General features: G+C 36.4%; 1 protein-coding gene across 1 annotated transcript in view; it reads left to right on the top strand.

Moving 5' to 3' along the window:
- Window positions 1-16370, top strand: part of LOC101893044 (uncharacterized) — a 365837-nt gene extending 349467 nt beyond the window's left edge. Inside the window, exon 7 of the mRNA XM_059122121.1 lies at window positions 16218-16370. Within this exon, the coding sequence (XP_058978104.1) occupies window positions 16218-16366 (149 nt within the window). The 3' untranslated portion in view covers window positions 16367-16370. The remainder of the gene's footprint in view (window positions 1-16217) is intronic.
- The last annotated feature ends 4775 nt before the right edge of the window (window positions 16371-21145 follow it).

Genomic DNA, 21145 nt, shown 5'->3' with positions numbered 1-21145 from the left:
TGCACTGTTGAATAATGCGAATACTGATTTTGAATGCCTGAAAGTTGGCTGACCGCCACTAAACCGGTTGGGTATACATTTCATGACAATGAGCAGTTTGAGCATTTGGACAAATATCATTGGTTGGGAAATGGTTTTAGCCGGAAGGAAATCTGTGTTTAGTATTGTAATGGTAACGATGGCGAAGGAGCTATACACATGCATACAAATGTATAGAAGAATTTCAAATTCATAAGTGTTATATGGTATACGAGGGGTGGTATAAAAATCTCATTCGGCAAATATCGAAACATTACAAAGTGGATGAATGAGAAATGAAGGGGATACATTTTTCATAAAAATCTGACTATAGATATGGAAGACCCTACTCATGTTTCAATCAGACAGCAGGATAACGTACACTGTTCGGAGCGAATTTAGGTCCAAATGCATAATTGGACCATGTTGAACGAGTTTTTGTTAGAAAAAAAGGGCGAACCCTACATTTATATTTAGTCAGGGAAAGATCGAAGTAATATGAGGCCGAATATTTGATACCCTATATATGAAAAAATAGATTACTGGATCGGAACCGATTTTGAATAACATTTTCAGAGGCATTTCCAGAGTTTATATGATGTTTACTACCAAATATTATTGATATTAGAAGCCTGTAATGGCTTTCTGATTGGAACATATCTTTTACATGAAATCAGATGAGGATATATATAACAGATATATTTAAATCGGAACGTATTTTGAGAAAAGTAAAATTCTGAGCCGATTTACCGACGTTCTTTTGTCTGTGTGTCTGTCTGCCTATTGTGATCACACTATCTTTAGAACAAATTGAAGCTTACATTTTGCGCACATGTGTATTTTGCCAGTAGGCAGGTTAAATTCGTAAATGCGCCATGCCGGTCCATGTTTTCGTATGGTCCCCTATATAACGGTGTCTCCCAATATTTAAGTATTTAAAGATCATACAAATAGTTAGTAGTTCAACCTATGACAAAAATTACTTATGCAGGCCCACGTCTTCGTATTTCCCTCATATACAGAGTGAGATGAAAAAACTGCAACCAACATTCAGACTGCTGTCATTTCTAAGCCACTCGTCCGACAGCTTTAAAAATTATTCCAGTGACAGTTCATAATATTGTTTAAAAGGGTACAAAATCATTTTGGCGAGAGTTTTCCAGAAAAACAGTTATTCGTGATGAAATTCAAGCGTGATAGTGTGATTTCTTTATATTTGGCTGGAAAAGCACAAGTGGCTATCGTTAGAGCACTCCAGCACTTAAATGTGAATAAATATTTTGTGTCTCGAACCATTGCTTGTTACAGTGATACTGGTAGCGTATCCCGACGTCAAGGAAGTGGAAGGAAGAAAACAGCAACATCAGCAGAATTGGTTCGAAAAGTAAAGAAGCGACTTGAACGAAACCCGCGTCGCAGTGGCCGAAAAATGGCTTGTGAGCTGAACATATCGCAATATTCCATTCGGCAAATATTGAAAAAGTAAGCCCGGGGTAAAACCATTGAAATTCCAAAAATTGCAAGAACTTACACCGCAACAGAAAGAAAATAGACTCAAAAGAGCTAAAGAGTTGCTTCGCTTGGCCGAAAATGGTGAACTCCCGAATTTGGTTTTCTCCGATGAGAAAATATTTTTGTCCAGCAGTTTGAAAGAAACAAAATGATCGTGTTTACTTGCCAAAGAGGTCAGCTGAATATGTGCACCTTCGATTGGCCAACAGAATGCAAGTGCCGGCCATGGTGATGGTATGGGCCGCCATAACAGCCGATGGCCGCTCTCCGCTCGTAGTAATCGACCGTGGCAACAGAAAAATGTCGAATAATATCTCGAAAACATTCTGGAGGGTGTATTAAAGCCTTGGGCACGCAAACATTTTGGCCGCAGACCTTGGGCATTTCAACACGTCTCAGCACCATCGTACTCAGCACGCGCCACCGAAGAATGGTTACAAAATGAGGTTCCTCGCTTCATTTCCAGCACACAATGGCTACCAAAATCTCCGGATACCAATCCGTTGAACTATTGTGTCTGGAGTATTTTGGAAAGCAAGGTTGGCACTAAAAATTCCAAACTTTCAATCACCTCAAGCAAGCGATTCGCCGGGAATGGGCCAAAATACCGCAGAACAACATTCGGGCAGCGTGTGACGGTTTCATTGGCCGTTTGAAGGTCATTATTCGTGCCAAAGATGACCAATTCGAACAAATCTATAATTTTTCTAAAATTTGATGCTATTTTCGAAATTTTTTGCTTTCATTTAATAGAATTTAAAAAAAATGAAAAAATTTGTTGCAGTTTTTTTTATTTCACCCTTTATATGGAAGCTATTTTGCAGAGTTATTTCACATATGATGTCTTCTACTAAAATATTGTTGACAATAGGAACATTTTTCAGCTTAGGGACATTTTACAGTTTTCTGTCTGGTTAGAAATCAAGTCGGCTACAACATATGTGTATGATCATTTACTATATTTTAATCAGAACCAATTACAACCAATTTCAGTAAGTTTCGTCCTTCTACCAAACAAATACACTGTGCATTATTTCATCTTAATCGGACAATAAATGCTACCCATACTTTGCAGGAGAGGCAGACATGAAAAAATTACTCAGAATGGAAGAAACCAAAATAAAAATGTTCAGGCAAATCAAATTGAAGATATGGCCACGACCCTCTGAAAAACTAACATCAGGGGGTATCTTTACATAAGGTAATGTGGACCCATATTAATATTCTTTTGCTAATAGAGTTTCTGCATAATAAGAACTCAAAATATCAAAATTTGGCGAAATCAAATGAAAAATACGACTTACATATAAAAAATACTTGAAATCGGTGTCCAACCTTGTGTAGTTTATATATCAACAATTGGACCGACATGGCAAAGACCAAAACTTGCCTTATCGAAATAACCATTTTAGACCCTAGGTATCTCTGGACCAAATTCGTTTCAGGACATTTGGAGTCAATCTAGCGATGTCCGTCAATCTGTTTTTCTGGCTGGCTGGTGTCCACGATAACTCTCGATGGGAGTATCCGATTTGTTCCAAATTTGGTACAACGTAAAATTATTATCAAACTTGGATCGAGTTAAAAGATGGGCAAAACCGGTCCACTCCTTCTGGTACCTCCCCCAGAAAAGATCGAAATTTTCAAAAAAAAAAAAAAATACTGCACAGAAAGAGGATAATCAGATTTAGCTCTAACTTCGCAAATCCGCAAATATTAGGATCAGCGCTAGGTCGGGACAAGGGTCAACTTTTTGAATAATTATAACTCTTATAAAATGTGAAATAACAGCCCGATTATCTACATGTTTCACACATCACAGTATTTTTATTAACTGGTGTGAAGATGGAACATATCGGTCCACTCCTTACCCTCCTCAAAAAGGGTAAACATTTTGAATATCATGAAGTTCATAAAACGCAAAATTAACATCCGATTCCATTCAGACTTGACACATCTCAATATTTCTATCAACACTAGATCTATGGATGTAGATGGTAGAGATCGGACTATTCCTTTATATACCTCCTCCACAAATGGTTAAAAGTTTGGAATAACCAAAACGATCATATAACCCGAAATAAGCATTCGGTTCTCTTCATATTTCACACATCACAGTATTTCTACTAAAACAAGATCTGCTGTGAACAACAATCGAACATTGGTTGAACCGACTGATGCTTTTTAACTTGTTTTTCTTTGTAAAAGTACTTCTTGCACATTGCTCCTAAATTTCCAACCCTGCAAAGACTTCCTCTGCCACGGTGTTGGATAACTTGTGGAAATCTGAAAATGTTATAATTCATCATCTTGTACGGCACGGAAATGCAATGCAATTTTTCCTAATGACCACTGCTTCCTCAGCCGACAATAGAGAGTTGAAGAAAAGGCAATTGCAAGAGGGGAAAGGGGGCGATAAAATAAAACGCTAAAGTTATGATTATGGCATTATTGCATGTTGAACAAACATTTCTGACAGCTGCTGTTAAGCTACGCGAAATACGAAATCCCTCGTAAGCTGAATGGATGGATGAATGGAACCTTTATAATCACAATGACAGGCATAAAGCCTGACTGTGTCTCAGAATGTTTCTAATTTCAATTCTTGGAAATTATGCGACATAGATTGTTATAAGCGGAAATGTAAAGAACTTAAGACGTTATGGATTACGAGCATAACACGCGAGAGGAAAGGTTAATAAATTGCATTAAAACTTAAAGCAGTTATGGAAAAGAATTTGGTACGGGATGTCGAAGTTGCGAAGAGCTGTAGTATTTTTTAATTTTATATGGGGTTGTTGACCTTAATGATCTTTTAAATTATAAAACTCCATGGGAAGAAATTCTGGTTAGGCGTCTGGATTTCAAGGAGAATACGGTTTAAAGAAAATCCGTCCGGTATACTTGGCTTCTTTGAGGAAACCTCTGGTCTTCCCTGAGAAAACCTTCAGCTCTGCTAGGAGAAGACCTTCAGCTCTTCTAGGAGAATACCATCAGCTCTTCTAGGAGAATACCTTCAGCTCTTCTGTTAGAAGACCTCCAGCTCTTCTAGAAGGAGACCTTCAGGTGTTCTAGGAAGAGAACTCCAGCTCTTCTAGGAGAAGATCAGATCTTCTAGGAGAAGACATTTCGGTCATCTATTAGAAGACATTCAGCTCTTCTAGGAGAAGACCTACAGCTCTTCTATGAGAAGACCTACAGCTCTTTTATGAGAAGACCTACAGCTCTTCTATGAGAAGACCTACAGCTCTTCTATGAGAAGACCTACAGCTCTTCTATGAGAAGACCTACAGCTCTTCTATGAGAAGACCTACAGCTCTTCTATGAGAAGACCTACAGCTCTTCTATGAGAAGACCTACAGCTCTTCTCGGAGAAGACCTACAGCTCTTCTATGAGAAGACCTACAGCTCTTCTCGGAGAAGACCTACTACTCTTCTCTGAGAAGACCTGCAGCTCTTCTAGGAGAAGACCTACAGCTCTTCTAGGAGAAGACCTACAGCTCTTCTCGGAGAAGACCTACAGCTCTTCTCGGAGAAGACCTACAGCTCTTCTCGGAGAAGACCTACAGCTCTTCTCGGAGAAGACCTACAGCTCTTCTCGGAGAAGACCAGACCTTCAGCTCTTCTAGGAGAAGACCTCCAGCTCTTCTAGGAGAAGACCTCCAGCTCTTCTAGGAGAAGACCTCCAGCTCTTCTAGAAGAAGACCTGCAGCTCTTTTAGGAGAAGACCTCCAGCTCTTCTAGGAGAAGACCTCCAGATCTTCTAGGAGAAGACCTCCAGATCTTCTAGGAGAAGAACTCCAGCTCTTGTAGGAGAAGACCTCCAGCTCTTCTAGGAGAAGACCTCCAGCTCTTCTAGGAGAAGACCTTCAGCTTTTCTAGAATAAGACCTCCAGCTCTTGTAGGAGAAGACCTCCAGCTCTTCTAGGAGAAGACCTCCAGCTCTTCTAGGAGAAGACCTTCAGCTTTTCTAGAATAAGACCTCCAGCTCTTCTAGGAGAAGACCTACTACTCTTCTCTGAGAAGACCTGCAGCTCTTCTAGGAGAAGACCTACAGCTCTTCTAGGAGAAGACCTACAGCTCTTCTCGGAGAAGACCTACAGCTCTTCTCGGAGAAGACCTACAGCTCTTCTCGGAGAAGACCTACAGCTCTTCTCGGAGAAGACCTACAGCTCTTCTCGGAGAAGACCTCCAGATCTTCTAGGAGAAGACCTCCAGATCTTCTAGGAGAAGAACTCCAGCTCTTGTAGGAGAAGACCTCCAGCTCTTCTAGGAGAAGACCTCCAGCTCTTCTAGGAGAAGACCTTCAGCTTTTCTAGAATAAGACCTCCAGCTCTTGTAGGAGAAGACCTCCAGCTCTTCTAGGAGAAGACCTCCAGCTCTTCTAGGAGAAGACCTTCAGCTTTTCTAGAATAAGACCTCCAGCTCTTCTAGGAGAAGACCTCCCGCTCTTCTAGATGAAGACCTCCAGCTCTCCACTTCTTCTAGGAGAAGACCTCCAGCTCTTCTAGGAGAAGACCTCCAGCTCTTCTAGGAGAAAATCTTCAGCTCTTCTAGGAGAAGACCTTCAGCTCTTCTAACTCAGTACACATACATAACAGAAAATATTCTGCCCTTCAAGATTTATTTGTAATTGAAACGTTTTTACAATGGAGCCCACTTAAGGGCAAAGTGCCTCCCATTCACTCTCCTTACGGCAGTAAACTTGTACTTAACATTAATTGACTTTAAGTCATTGTCATTTTCCAGTCGAATGGCAGGGAAATGATGATGACGTTGTTGCTGTTGTATTTTTCCAAAGTCATCTCAACGGCAGTAACACTCAGCAGCTCTGAAGAAAGCGAATAGTCATTTGATTACATTTAGCACTTGGATTTTTAGCGTTTAATTATTTTCATGACAACTTTCGAGTGTGAATGTGTGTGTGTACTCCTCTGAATGGGTATGTGCGTGGGTGTATGTGTGACTATGTTCATGTGTATTAACATGTGTGTTGTCATTAGCAAATAGCAGATACATTTTATATCTCATCTTAATTATCAGCATTTTCTGCTTCAATTTTTATCGTCCTTTGGATGACTTTTAGAAATCTTTACACGCATGGAATGAGCAAGCATATTCACGAACACTCTGCATGTTAAAGCGTGAAAACAATTAAATTAAATTTGCCATTCAATTTTGGAATTGGATTGAATGCGAGGGAATGTATGGAACAGTGATGCGGAAATGTGCGATTATTTTACATGGGTTGAATTACTTATTTGTGTTTTTCGTGAAAAGGCAGAATGGAGGGGAGGAGAAGGGAGCTCCTGGAGGTCCTCTTTAGATGGAATACCTTCTGCAATTTTTCTGCGCACAGAGATAAGGTAAGGTGAAGAACTTTTTTAGAAATCTACGATTCTCGGTCAGGATGTCCTCAAATAATTTTCGTAAAAAAGGAACAATTTTCGATCAGGAAGTTCGAGAAAATGCTCTTAAATTCCACCATTTTATGTCCAGATAGGATTTACAACAAATATTCTTAAAATACACGATTTACTTAAATTGAAATTCATTTTAAAACATATTATTTCAGAATGTCCTTGATAAAAATGTCAGGTCTGATGTAGGATTTTCAGTTAGGAGGTCCTTGAAAATGTTAAGTAAAAATTGACCAGGTATTGCTCGAAGAAGTTTTATATAGCAGTCATAAGGTCCAAAAATCGGTCAGGATGTCCTGGAAAAAATGTTTTAAATAATAAGTGGGTTTCGTTTAATGGTCTTTAAAGACCTTGTCCTGGAAACCCTTGGAAAACGGAGGAGGTTCAGGAGTTCCTGGAAAAATGTTTAAAATAATAAATGGGTTTCGTTTAATGGTCTTTAAAGACCTTGTCCTGGAAACCCTTGGAAAACGGATTTGAAAACTCCCATACAGCCGAGAAGACCTTGAGATTTAAACAAAAAAATCATCCGAAAATATTTTTAGAAAAATCCTAGCCCAAAATTTAGAAGCCCAAGATTCTTGTTGCAAGAAAAGCCTGCTATAGATATCCTCAACAAATATTTTAAAAGTCAGCCAGTCATTTTTTTAAATTCACGATTCTTGGCCCGAAGTTGTTTGAAAATATTTTAAAAAATCAAAAATTCTTGATCTGGAAGACCTTGAGATATATTTTGAGAAAAAGACTAGTCTCTAGGCTTGGAGATTTTTAAAAACTATTGAAAAAATCAGGACTCTCGGTCCGAAAGACCTTGACAAATATTTGGCCTGGGCAAGATTCTTGGCCTGGAAATGCTGAGAAAATATTAAAACAATCCACAATTCCGTTAGCCCTCGCGTCCTTGAAATATAATTAAAAAGATTTTGGTACGAAGTCCATAAAAATTATAAAAGAAAATCATAATTATATGCCTGAAATTCCTGAATAAATATTTTTAGAAAAATCAGAGGAAATTTTTTAACTGAAAGTCTTTGGATAATAATCGTAAACACACTATAGACAACCCGTAATTCCTTGAAAAAAGAAATCAGAAAAATCCAGGTTTGTTGAGAAGTCTTTGAAAAAGATTAACAAAATCAAGATTCTATGCCAAAAATTCATTGAAAAATATTTTTAGGAAAAAACAGGAATCTTGGCCTAAATATCCTTGAAAAAATATCGTAAAAATACGATTCATGGCCCGAAATTCATTGAAAAATATCTTCAAATTCCTTGACAATATATTTAGAAAAATCCAAGATTCTTAGCCGCAAGACAATGAAAATATATTTTTAGGAAAATCTAAGAATCTTGGCGCAGAAAACCTTGAATAAAATCGTAAAGAAACGATTCATGGGCCGAAAATTCTTGAAAAATATTCTCAGAAAAATACAGGATTGTTGGGACGCTCTGAAAACGATAACAAAGTCATGAATCTAGCCCAAAATTTCTCGAAAAAATATTTTTAGGAAAATCCAGGAAACTTAGGCCTGAAATCATTGAAAAAAATTGTAAAATCCTTGAAAATATCCGTAAGAAATTCAGAAAAATTTAGGATTGTTGGTCAGGACATATTTAGAAAATACTAAAAAAAATCCAGAATTGTTTAGCCGTGAGTAATTTTAAAACAAGGAAGTTCTTGAAAAATCTTTTAAAATAAACAGTTCTTCTGGCGGAAAATCTTTAAAAATATTTTAAAATAAAGCCAAGCCTCTGAAAAATATTTTTAGAAAAATAATCCAGGATTGTTAATGTGGAAGTCTTTGATAAAAAAATATTTTAAGAAAAATCCAATTCGATCGTAAATCCTCGAAATGTATTTTTAAAAATTTCAGTTCTTGGCCGTAAATTCTTATAAAATATTTAAGATCTTTATAAATTAAAAAAAAAAAACTAAGGATTCTTAGACCCTGAAAAATATTAAAAACAATCGTTAATCCGTAAGTCCTTGAACAGTAATTTAAAGAATCCACGATTATAGGCCTGAAAGTATTTTACAAACCTTTTTTAAAAAAAAATCAAGGGTTGTTTGACCGCGAGTCCTTGAAAAATATTTGAAGAAAATGTACAGTTCTTCACCTTCCTGATTTTTAAAAAATATTTTATAAAATACGGTAAAAAATAGTTTTAAAAAATCGAAGATTCTTGGATATTTAAAAAATAAGCATTTTTAGCATTTGAGTCCTTTAAAAATATATTAAAAAATCCATGGTGATTGCTGCTTAAGTTCTAAGAAATATTCGTAAAAACGTTTACAAATTTGTGTCAGGATCTCCTTCAAGAAGTTTTTTTAATATGATCTCCTGCACACAGGAAATTATGGCGGTCTTTTAGAATTGCAAGCTCTTCCTCTAGACGTTATAAAAAGAACCCCGATTTTAGCTCTTTGTATCTAGAGAATAATTTATTTTTCCTTCTCAACTGCCTCTTTTCACAACTCTCCCATCTAAACACTGTCACCCTGAATTTCTGCCCCACGCACTCCAACTCCATTTGTAGCCACCATAACGATTACCCTGCATACTTCTTTAGCATTAACACATTATTGTTAGTAGCATCACGAAAATCTCAGCTACTCGACGAAACCAGGAAAAAAAACAGTAACAAGAAGTCAAATGAAAATAAGAGCAAACACAACAACAACTACAGCCAGGATAATGTTGTTGCTCCAACAATTACTGGCATTTTAACGGAGCACTCAAACTTTTGATGAGAGTGCTATGATGATATGATTCTCGAACTAACTTGGCGTGTGAATACGAAAAGTGTTACAAGTGCTTTCACAGGAGTGACTCGTCGGCCGTGACTCGACCATGAATGAGTGTATTCGGTGTGTGAGTGTGTGTGCGTGGAGAGTATGTTACAAAAGCCATGGCATATTATGCCACATCCGTTTCCGTTAACTTTTTTAACATTAGACAGTGGCGGATGTGTTCGAAATAATGGAATGTCATGTGTGCGAGAGGTTGTTGTGCTGCGCTTGAAAAGAAAAAAAACAAAAAAAGAAACGTTTACCATTCCGGAACTATATTTTTGCTTGCTCCATGTGAATGCAAAGCGTGCGTATGTGCGGAACCAGCATTGCATGGCATTTAAGTGTATCCTTGTTGATGGTTTTAAATTTTTTATACGCACATCGAAAGTTCATGACACTGATTATGGAATACATCGACTGCGCGGGGAGGGTTGGATAAACGTCTTTTTATACCCTCAGCCATATGGCTGGAGAGGATATATATCATATGATACGGTCAAAACGCGACTAGTCGAAATAAAGGTTTTAGACCCTAGGTCTCTTTGGACCAAACCCGTCCGTTCGTCTGTTTGTCTGTCTGGCTGGAGCGCAAGATAACTCTCGAAGGGAGTATCCGATTTGATCGCTCCAACATTGCAAATCTTAATATTTGCGTCAGTGCTTGGTCAGTTGCAATGGACAATATCGGTCCACTCCACCAACCACGTCCCCCACAAAGGGGGACTCTAATGTGAAGTAAGAGTCCGATTTTCTGGTGTTAAGATACATCGGTCAACTCCTTCTGGTACCTCCCCAACAAAAGGTCGATATTTTAAAAAAATATATATTTTCTGCACAGAAAGAGAAACGATAATCCGATACTGCTCCAACTTTGCAAATCCTAATATTTGCGTCACTATTAGATCAGGTGCGAAAATGGACAATATCGGTCCACTCCATCAAGTACCTCCCCCACAAAGGTTCAACATTTTGAATAATTACATCTCTCATAAAATGTAATATAAGAGTCCGATTGTCTTCAAATTTCACACATCCCAATAATTTTATTAACCTAAGATCTGGTGTGAATATGTAATATATCGGACCACTCCTTCTGGTACCTTCCCCACAAAAAGTAGAAAATTTGCATATCCATTAAGCTCTTAAAACATGAAATTAATATCCGATTCCATTCAGACTTGGCACATCTCAATATTTCCATAAACACAATATCTTGTATAAAGATGGTAGTAATCGGACCATTACTTGTGGTACCTACCACACATATGTCTAAGTTTTGCATAACCAAAAAGAGCATAAAATCCGCAAAAGCATCTAGATCTTTTCATGTTACACACATTCCATTATTTTTACTTACTCAAGGTCTGGTATGAAGATGGAATATATCAGCCCACTCCTTCTGGTACCTCCCCCACAAAGGGTCAACATTTTAAGTATCCATGAAGCTCATAAAATGCGAAATTAAAATCCGATTCCATTCAGACTTCGTACATCTCAATATTTCTATCAACACAAGATCTGTTATAAAGATGGTAGAAATCGGAACATTCCTTCTGGTACCTCCACTCAAAGGTCTAAGTTTAAATAACCAAAAAGAGCATAAATAACCAAAAAGAGCAAAAAATAAAAAAGGCATCTAGATCTTTTCATATTACACACATCCCATTATTTCTACTAACTCAAGGTCTGGTGTGAAGATGGGATATATCGGTCCACTCCCCCTCACAAAGGGTCAACATTTTGAGTATCCATGAAGCTCATAAGACTCGAAATTAAAATCCGATTCCATTCAGACTTGGTACATCTCAATATTTCTATCAACACAAGATCTGTTATAAAGATGGTAGAGATCGGACCACTTCTTCTGGTACCTCTCCACATAGGATTCAAGATTTTGAAAAACAAAACGCTCAAAGATTTCGAAATAAGCATCCAAATGCATCCATCCATCTTCTCAAATTTCCCACATGCTAACACAAGATCTGTTGTGAAGATGATATACATCTGCCGACCCCTTCTGGTACCTCACACACAAAGGGTCACAACTTCCAATCCTTATATCTGTCATTTGCGATTATCAAGTCGGCGATTCTTTACAACTTGCTATATCTAAATATTTCTCTTAACCAGAATTCGGATATGAATATGTAATTTGTCGGAATTTATTATTTCGTATGGAATTGGATATGCATATTCGACTTCCTTCAAATTTTGCACATACCAATATTTTTAATGTGCATCTAGATGAAGTAGGAAAATGGAATACTTCTGTCCGCTATATCTGTTGCCTCACGCATATTTCCATTTTCCAAAAATTTACAAATATCTTATATAAAGTACTAGTGTATTTGCGTAGCAAAATGAAAATAAAGAAATTGGGAGAAAAATAAAAACACAAATAATTAATATTTTTTCCCACTGAGCAGTGGACTGTATATTTTTTATAGGGTGGTTGTTCGTGGAACAATATTACCTTCGTACAAAGGGTTTTTGCAGTAGGACGTAATCCTATGCTTGTTATTACTCGTAGAGTCGGTGGAATACTGTAAAGGCGGCAATTACAAAACGTCACTCCTTAGGAAATGTCATTACCTTTGACATTATGTACGAAGTACAAAGTAGTATAAAGAGGTAGTAGACATTACCTAAGGAGGAGAAAAATCACCCGTGTTACAAATATGTAATATTAACGCAATTTAATGAGAATTATGTTCGAAATTAAACAACTAGAGTAGTCGATTTAGTCCATATCTGTCACGTTGTACCATTTATATCAGTCTTAGGTCAGATACGAATTGGTCAAAATTGGCCAACTGCTTCGGAACCTCACCCATAAAGGGTCAACAGTTTGAATAATCATAACTTAAGGCTGGGGGTATAAATCTGTCGGCAAAACTGACGGATACTATTTGACTTGTTTTAAGTAAAAATTTATATATGTCGTGTGATCTAATTTCGGAGATCTATTATATTATTATATTTTCGAATGTTACAAGAGATTCATGAAAAGAAAATATTAAATTCAATACAATTTTCCATACAAAACTAAAAATATGTTCAGTATTTTTTATATAACATGCTATAAAAATTCCATTATCCTTTTATTTACCTATCTTCCAAGTGTGTATTAGATGCTTATCTTCTACTGTCCCTCCTTTCTCTCTCGGTGCAATTTTGTTAAATGTTTTCCCAAACAACACATTCAAATCTGTATTCAAATGTATCCTTTTTTCCATCTGACTGAAGATAACAAACAAGAAGAATGTTTGATGTAGAGAAAAGGATTCTTTTTTTATGGATTTTAGGTTTTGATTTAACGACTTCTTGAATGTTACTGCTGGGAATATACAACGAATTGTGTTAAACATTTTTATGCTGTGAACACAATTTTGAAATGTATTTCCGGTTGTTGTTGCTGCTGTTGGCATTTGTTGAGATTATCTTTGTGGATGTTTAGAGAAATAATAACGGAAATGTTATTTTATTTTGTATGTGATTGTAGTTCTAAGAAAACATTTTAAATGTTAAGCCTTATAACACCTCTCTTTTTATATACAAAATGTGGAGCTTTAAAACCACTCAAATGAATAGAGTAATCATATTGGATAAATATTAATTAAAAATGAAATAACCAAACGAAGTTCCAATAAAATTCTTCTTATAACAAGTTAAGTTGTATCAGTCGGTTTTGCCGACAGATGTATACCCTCAGCCAATGTTCAATTTTTTAAATATATTTTGACTTCTGTTATGATTATTCAAATTGTTCACCCTCTATGGGAATTGGCCAATATTGTCACATTCGTATCAGACCTAAAAAAATATGACATGAATGTTGCGATGTGCCAGGTTTGGACTATATCGACTACTTCCTTCATTTTATATGGGATATGTGATAATTTTTAGAAAATGCTAAAATGTGCCTGAGGTGCCAGATATAGTCGACCGAAGTATTCCATTTTCATGCTTCAAATAATACAGATAAAAATATTGCTATGGGAAATATTACAAGAAAATCGAACATTTATATCCAATTTTATGCGAAATCATAAATTCCATATTCATCTCAGCTTTGTGGTTAAGAGAAGTATTTAGATATAGCAAGTTGTAAAGAATCCCTGACTTGTTTCGCAAGTTATGACAGATAAAAGTATCAAAAATTTTGACCCTGTATCGGTGAGGTAACAGAAGGGCGTTCGCATATATATATCATCTTCACAACAGATCTTGTGTTAGCAAAAATGTTGGTGTGTGTGAAATTTAAAGAGAGTTGAATGTTAATTTCGCTTTCTTTGAGCGTTTTGTTTTTCAAAATCTTGTGGGGGAGGTACCAGAAGAAATGGTAGGACTACTACCATCTTTATAACAGATCTTGTTTTGATAGAAATATTGAGATATGTCAAGTCTCAATGGAATCGGAGGTTAATTTCACGCTTTTTGAGCTTCATGGATATTCATATTCTGGAGGTATTAGGAGTGTACAGATATACCCCATCTCCACAGCAGATCTTGTGTTAGTAGAAATAATGGAATGTGTGAAATATGAACATAACCTAATGCTTTTTCGGATTTTATGATAGTTTTGGTTATTCAAAACTTTGACCCTTTGTAGAGGAGGTACCAGAAGGAGTGATCCGTGCTCTACCTTCTTTACTACATATCTTGTTTTGATAGAAATAATGAGATGGATATTCAAAATTTTGACACTTTGTTGGGGGAGGTACCAGAAGGAGTGGATAGATATACCCCATCTCCACAGCAGATCTTGTCTTAGTAGAAATAATGGAATGTGTGAAATATGACGATAACCTAATGCTTTTTTTCGGATTTTATGATCGTTTTGGTTATTCAAAACTCTTACCCTTTGTGGAGGAGGTACCAGAAGGAGTGGTCCGCGCTCTACCTTCTTTACTACATATTTTTTTTTTTTTTTTGACAGAAATATTGAAATGTACCAAGTCTGAATGGAATCGGGGGTTAATTTCGCGTTTTATGAGCTTCATGGATATTCAAAATGTTGACCCTTTGTGGGGGATATACCAGAAGGAGTGGACCGATATATCCCATCTTCACACCAGATATTGTGTAATAGAAGTAATGGGATTTGTGTGAAATATGAAGAAAGCCGGATGCCTATTTCGGATTTTATAATAATTTTGGTTATTCAAAACTTTGACTCTTTGTGGGGGAGGTACCAGAAGGAATGACCCAGGCTCTACCATCTTTACAAAATATCTTGTTTAGATAGAAATATTGAGATGTTCCAAGTCTGAATGGAATCGGATGTTAATTTCACTTTATATGAACAGCATGAATATTCAAAACATTGACACTTTGTGGGAGAGGTACCAGAAGAAGTCGACCGATATATTCCATCTTCACACCAGACCTTGGGTTAATAAACATATTGTGATGTATGTAATTTGAAGACAATTCGGCACTGACATTACATTTTATAAGAGTTATAATTATTCCAAATTTTGACCCTTTGTGGGAGAGGTACTTCATGGAGTGATCCAATATTGTTCATTATCACACCTAATCTAACACTGATGCAAATATTAGGATTTTCAAAGCTGGAACCAAATCGGATTGCCCGTTCTTTAACAGTGCAAATTGTTGATAATTTCGACATTTCGTGGGATGTACCAGATCGAGTGGATCGATATTGCTCACATCCGAACTCAATCTATGTTTGATAATAATATGACGGTGTTGCATATTTGGACCAAATCGGATACGCCCTTCGAGAGTTATTGTGCGCACCAGCCAGCCAGATAGATAAACAGTCGAACAGGCGGACATCGCCAGATCGACTCCAAATGTCTCGAAACGGATTTGGTCCAAAGAGACCCAGGGTAAAAAAATGATATTTCGATGAGGCACGTTCTGGCAGTATCCAATGATATATATCCTCTCTAGCCATATGGCTGAGGGTGTAATAATATACGGAATTTCCAATACAAATGATATATATCCCCCTTAGCCATATGGCTTAGGGTGTAATAACATGAGGAAGTTCCAATAAAATTGTTCTCATAAAAAGGCCTATAGGACTTCGGTAATGACGTGCCCAAAAAAGGAGACAGTCCAAGTTTTTGTATTTATATAAAGCTTGTCGTTAGTTATTTTTTAATGCCAACATTCTAATTCAATTCAAGCATATTGCAATATATATTCTTCAGAAAAATGTTTGAAATGCCTATTCTTGAAATTTTGGCTGAATATCCTCCAAGATGGGTGTCATATTCAATTGACATCTAACCAAATATAGTGCGTGTTCTTTATAGTGGATTTAAGATTTTTTTTCAAATTTTAATTTTCATTCACAAAAAAATATTGAGGTCTTTATTGACGAAAAGAGGCGAAAATCAGCTGGTTGTCACTTATACCTCATTTAAAAATTCCTTATGTATTATCCCCAAAAATATTCCAAATTTTTAATTACATTACTCACCTTTCTTCCATTTCAGGTTACATTGCCCAAAGTCGACCACGTCAAAATTCCGTGTTTGTGGGACCAAGTCCAAATCAATTCCTAATGCCAAGACCGCCGCGTAAAACACGTTCAGCCATGGATTTGCATTCGATGATATTGGATGAGACGGCAGAGCAGGTGTAAAAGTGGAAATACAAATCTGAAAGTAGACATCAACAACAAAAACAAATAAATATGAGTTTCAAATAAATGCAACATCAATGCTGTCAACTCATACAACAACTATTCAATGATATTCCTTTATACCTAATTAAATGTAAGATATTCAATGCTAAAATGAAAATATGACAAAACAAAAGGGACATAAAAAAGAAATTATAAGAATTCCCACTTGTAAATGACCACCTAAAAATCTAGAATTAAGATACATACGTACATACATGAAAACAATTATTATGGAATGTTGTTATACATTTTCTATAGACATCTTTTACAACTATTTTTTTTAATTTCTGTTTAGCTGTCATCCAGAAATTTCCAGAAAGATTTTTAATTACCTAATTAATTATACATGAATATTTCTATTACCTTTCTAACTAAAGACATATAAGTTTAACCGTTTACCAAATAGTTTTTTTTATACCCTCCACCTTTAAAAGGAGGGTAATTAACTTTGTTCATGATTAGCATAAAATTCTAAGTCTATGTAACGATGTCCGTCTGTCTGTGTGTTGAAATCACGAAACAGCCCGCATTATTTGACGTAGTGCTTCAAAATTTGGCAGCACAATTTTGTAATTTGGTATTAAAAAAGATATACAGAGTGAGATAAAAAAAACTTCAACAAAGTTAAACGCCATAATTTTTCCACATTATGGGTTCTAGCTCCGGTGGCGAAACATTGTAGGTATAGGTCGACCTTTTTGTATCGCCCCCATACAAAGGTATCTTACGATATTCGGATTTTGATGATTTATGTTACATTTTTCCACGGACTTGTCTAAAAATTAGTATTTGCAATTCATAATGGATTCTACCTCCGGTGGCAGGACATTGAATATTTAGGTCCATGTTTTCGTATAGCTCACATGTAACGATACCCACCGACATTCGGTATTTTGATAATCCTAGTCACATTTACCCACGAAACTGTTTCAAAAACAGATTTGGTAGATAAATAAGGAAAATAAAGTTGTCTATAGAGGTTCCAGTTTTGGTATAACGAGCTCACGCACTTTGTACATTGTCATATTTTTATCAAACTTAGATCGAATTCGGAGATGGACAATATTGGTCTACGTCTTCGCAAATCCTTATATCTGCGTCAGTACTAGGTCAGGTACGAAAATGGACAATATCGATCCACTCCATCAAGTACCTCCCCCACAAAGGGTTAAAATTTTGAATAATTACAACGCTTATAAAATGTCATGTAAGAGCCTAACTGTATTCAAATTTTACACATCACAATATTTTTATTAATCCAAGGACTGGTGTGAAGATTGAATATATCGGTCCATACCTTCTGGTACTTCCCCCAGAAAGGGTCAAAATTTAAAAAAAAAAATTTTCTGCACATAAAGAGAAACGATAATCTGATTTTTCTTCAACTTAGCGAATCCTAATATTTCCATCAGTACTATGTTAGGTGCGAAAATGGACAATATCGTTCCACTCCATCAAGTACATCCCCCACAAAGGGTCAACATTTTGAATAATTATAACTCTTATAAAATGTGATGTAAGAATCCGATTGTCTTAAAATTTCACACATCCCAATATTTTTATAAACCCAAGATCTTAAGATGAAATATATCGGTCCACTCCTTCTGGGACCTCCCCCACAAAAGGTAGAAATATTGAATATCCATTAAGCTCATAAGAGATCGGACCATTCCCACTGGTACCTCTCCCACAAAGGGTCAAAGTTTTGAATAACCAAATCGTTTATAAACTCCTGAATCAGCATACGGTTCTCTTAATATTGCACACATCCCATTATTTCTCCTAAAACAAGATCTGCTGAGAAGATGGGATATATCGGCCCATGGCTTTTGATACCTCCGTCACAAAGCGTCAAAAATTTCAATATCCATGAAGCTCATAAAACACGAAATTATCATCCCATTCCAATTAAAGTTTTGAAGTTTTGAATTTCGCACATGCCATTATTTTTTCTAACAATAGATCTGCTGTGGAAATGGGATACATCGGCGCACTCCTCCTGGTACTTCTCTCACAAAGGGTTAACAATTGTGAAAAACAAAACGGTCAAAGAAAGCGAGATAAGTATCCAACTACAAGTCTACCACGTTGCAATATTTTTATCAGTCTTAGGTCAGATACGAATTGGTCAACATTGTCCAACTGCTCCGGAACCTCCCCCATAAAGGGTCAACAAATAGAATAATCATAACTCAAGACTGATACTATATATACGGCCTAGTATCATGTCTTTGTGCATTTGTTTGTAACAGGGAGAGAGAAGCGAGATATTCATTCATTCTGAGTCGATATATGCATGTCAGTCCGTCTGTCCGTTCATGTATTCTTGTGAACAATATGCAGGTCGCATTTATTATCCGATTGGAATGATATTTTGCAAACAAAATTTGTTTGGCCCAAGAACGAACCCTATTGAAATTGGTGATAATCGGATCATATTTAGATATAGCTCCTATATATTTTCAACCGATTTCGGGTTAATTGTGCACCAGATGGCCGATATCAGTCCAAATGACCTGAATTTTGGCACATCCGACCGAATTCAGTCTAGAATCAAGAACATCAAATTTGGTGAAAATCGGTTCTGATATGGTTACAGCTCCCATATTTATATTTGGTGCAAGATATCGTATAGAGCTCAGAAATACTTTTGCCAAATTTTGTGGAGAACGACTAAGATTTGGATATAGCTCCCACATATATCCTTAATACGATTTCAGTTTTATTGTGCAAATAATGGCTAATATCAGACCAAATGGAGTGAATTTCGGGACCTACGATTCAATTTTGTGGAACTCGGATCCGATATATATTTTTAATACAATCCTTTTCGAAGTGATATCATGCACTCTATAACAATGTCTTCGTCAAATTTAGTGAAAAGCGATTCAGAATTGCATATGTCTGCTAAATATTAGTTCCCTCTGAAACCAAACTATAACTGTTGGTAGGTGGTATGATCTACTTCAAATAAATTCTTATGTTGCGGGAGCTCTACTATATATGCATAGTGGTTTAGGGTATCATATAGTCGGCCCCGCCCGATTTTGACTTTTCCTTTTATTCCAATCATTTTAATTATTTTTAAAGTTACATGATAAATACTTCAGCACTTTAATTACTTTTTCAAAACTAAAGCACATTTTGTGGCCAACAATAGAAAACTTGGATTAACTTCCTCAAATTGACAGCTAAATAGAATTCTTTAATCTAAGTAATTTTCAAACCATTAACTACGTAAAAAAACTACCATACATATGTAAAAATACACCACATACCAAAAAAAAAAAAAAAAAAAAAAAAACAAGAAAATAAGAAATGAAAATTGCTCAATTACAAAACTTTTTTTTGACAGTTACATAAAACCTCAAATACTACATTTCCACTCTGTAGCGACAATTTAAACTGGAAAATTCCTTAAACGCACTAATGACTCTTGTTCTTCTCTCACTCTATTTTATTGTTCCACGTCCTTTTTCACTAAATTGGTATTAAAAGTTTGTAAAGAAAAAGCAAAAAAGAAATGTCGTAATGACTTTTGTTTTGTTTTGTGTTTCTATTATGGCTCACGTAATCTTAAAACTATTTGTACGCTTCTTAAAAGCGTTTATTTGTTAAATTGACACTATACTTAATTAATTTAAGAACAACGAAGAGTTTATTACAATTCTCTTTTGTCCTCCTTTTTTCTTTGGGCTTCTTGTTTTGGTTCTGGTGGTGTTTGGAAAAGGGAAAGTTAACCCTTAAGTGGCAAAGATATTAAGAATTATTTACTGATAAAAATATTTGGATTTATATTGATTTTTAAAAATACAGGGTGAGATAAAAAAAACTGCTACAAAGTCAAACGCCATAATTTTTACATTTTTCTTTAATTATATTGAATGAAAGCAAAAAATGTCGGAAATAGCATCAAATTTTAGAATAAGTTTAGATTTATTCGAATTGGTCACCTTTGGCACGAATTACGGCCTCCATAGGCCAATGAAACCGTCACACGCTGCCCGAATATTGCTCTGCGGTATTTTGAGCCTTTCCCGGTGAAGCGCTTGCTTGATGTGATCGACACATTGGTATTTTTTAGTGCCAACCTTGCTTTCCAAATTACCCCAGACACAATAGTCCAACGGATTTGTATCCGGAGATTTTGGTGGCTATTGTGCGCTGGAAATGAAGCGAGGAACCTCATTTTGTAACCATTCTTGGCCATTCTTGAGTGCGATAGCGCTGAGTTCTGTTGGAATGTCCAAGGTGTACGGCCAAAATGTTTGCCTGCCCAAGGCTTTAATATACCCTCCAGAATCGCGGTGGTTGTGGTTTATACCCAAATCGCGGGTAGAGCTTCGGCTCGATGTGGTGTTGCATTCTCAACCGGGTGCTGCGACCCATAGAGCAGCATAGGTGTAAGATAGTCCTCAACCCCTTACCAAAAGGGGCGGTGAAGCCCATATAGCTGATCTTCGAATTGGTACCTGCGGAATAGACCTAGAACTCTGTGGAGGGCTACCACTCTCTAAGAGAACTCTGGGTAATTCAAAAGGGGCGCTGGTCGACGCATCGTATCGCGAACCCTATGCAATGGTGCATTATGGTTGAAGCCGCCGAAGCGATAAACATAATAAAACCCCTCGACTTCACCCTCCAGAATATTTTTGCGATAATATTCGTCATTTATTCTGATGCCACCTACGGTCGATTAATACGAGCGGAAAGCGACAATGGCTGTTATGGCGGCCC

This window comes from Musca domestica, unplaced genomic scaffold (assembly GCF_030504385.1).
Source record: "Musca domestica strain aabys unplaced genomic scaffold, Musca_domestica.polishedcontigs.V.1.1 2, whole genome shotgun sequence".
NCBI classification, from domain to species: Eukaryota; Metazoa; Arthropoda; class Insecta; order Diptera; family Muscidae; genus Musca; species Musca domestica.
This window is presented reverse-complemented; position numbering and strand designations above follow the sequence as displayed.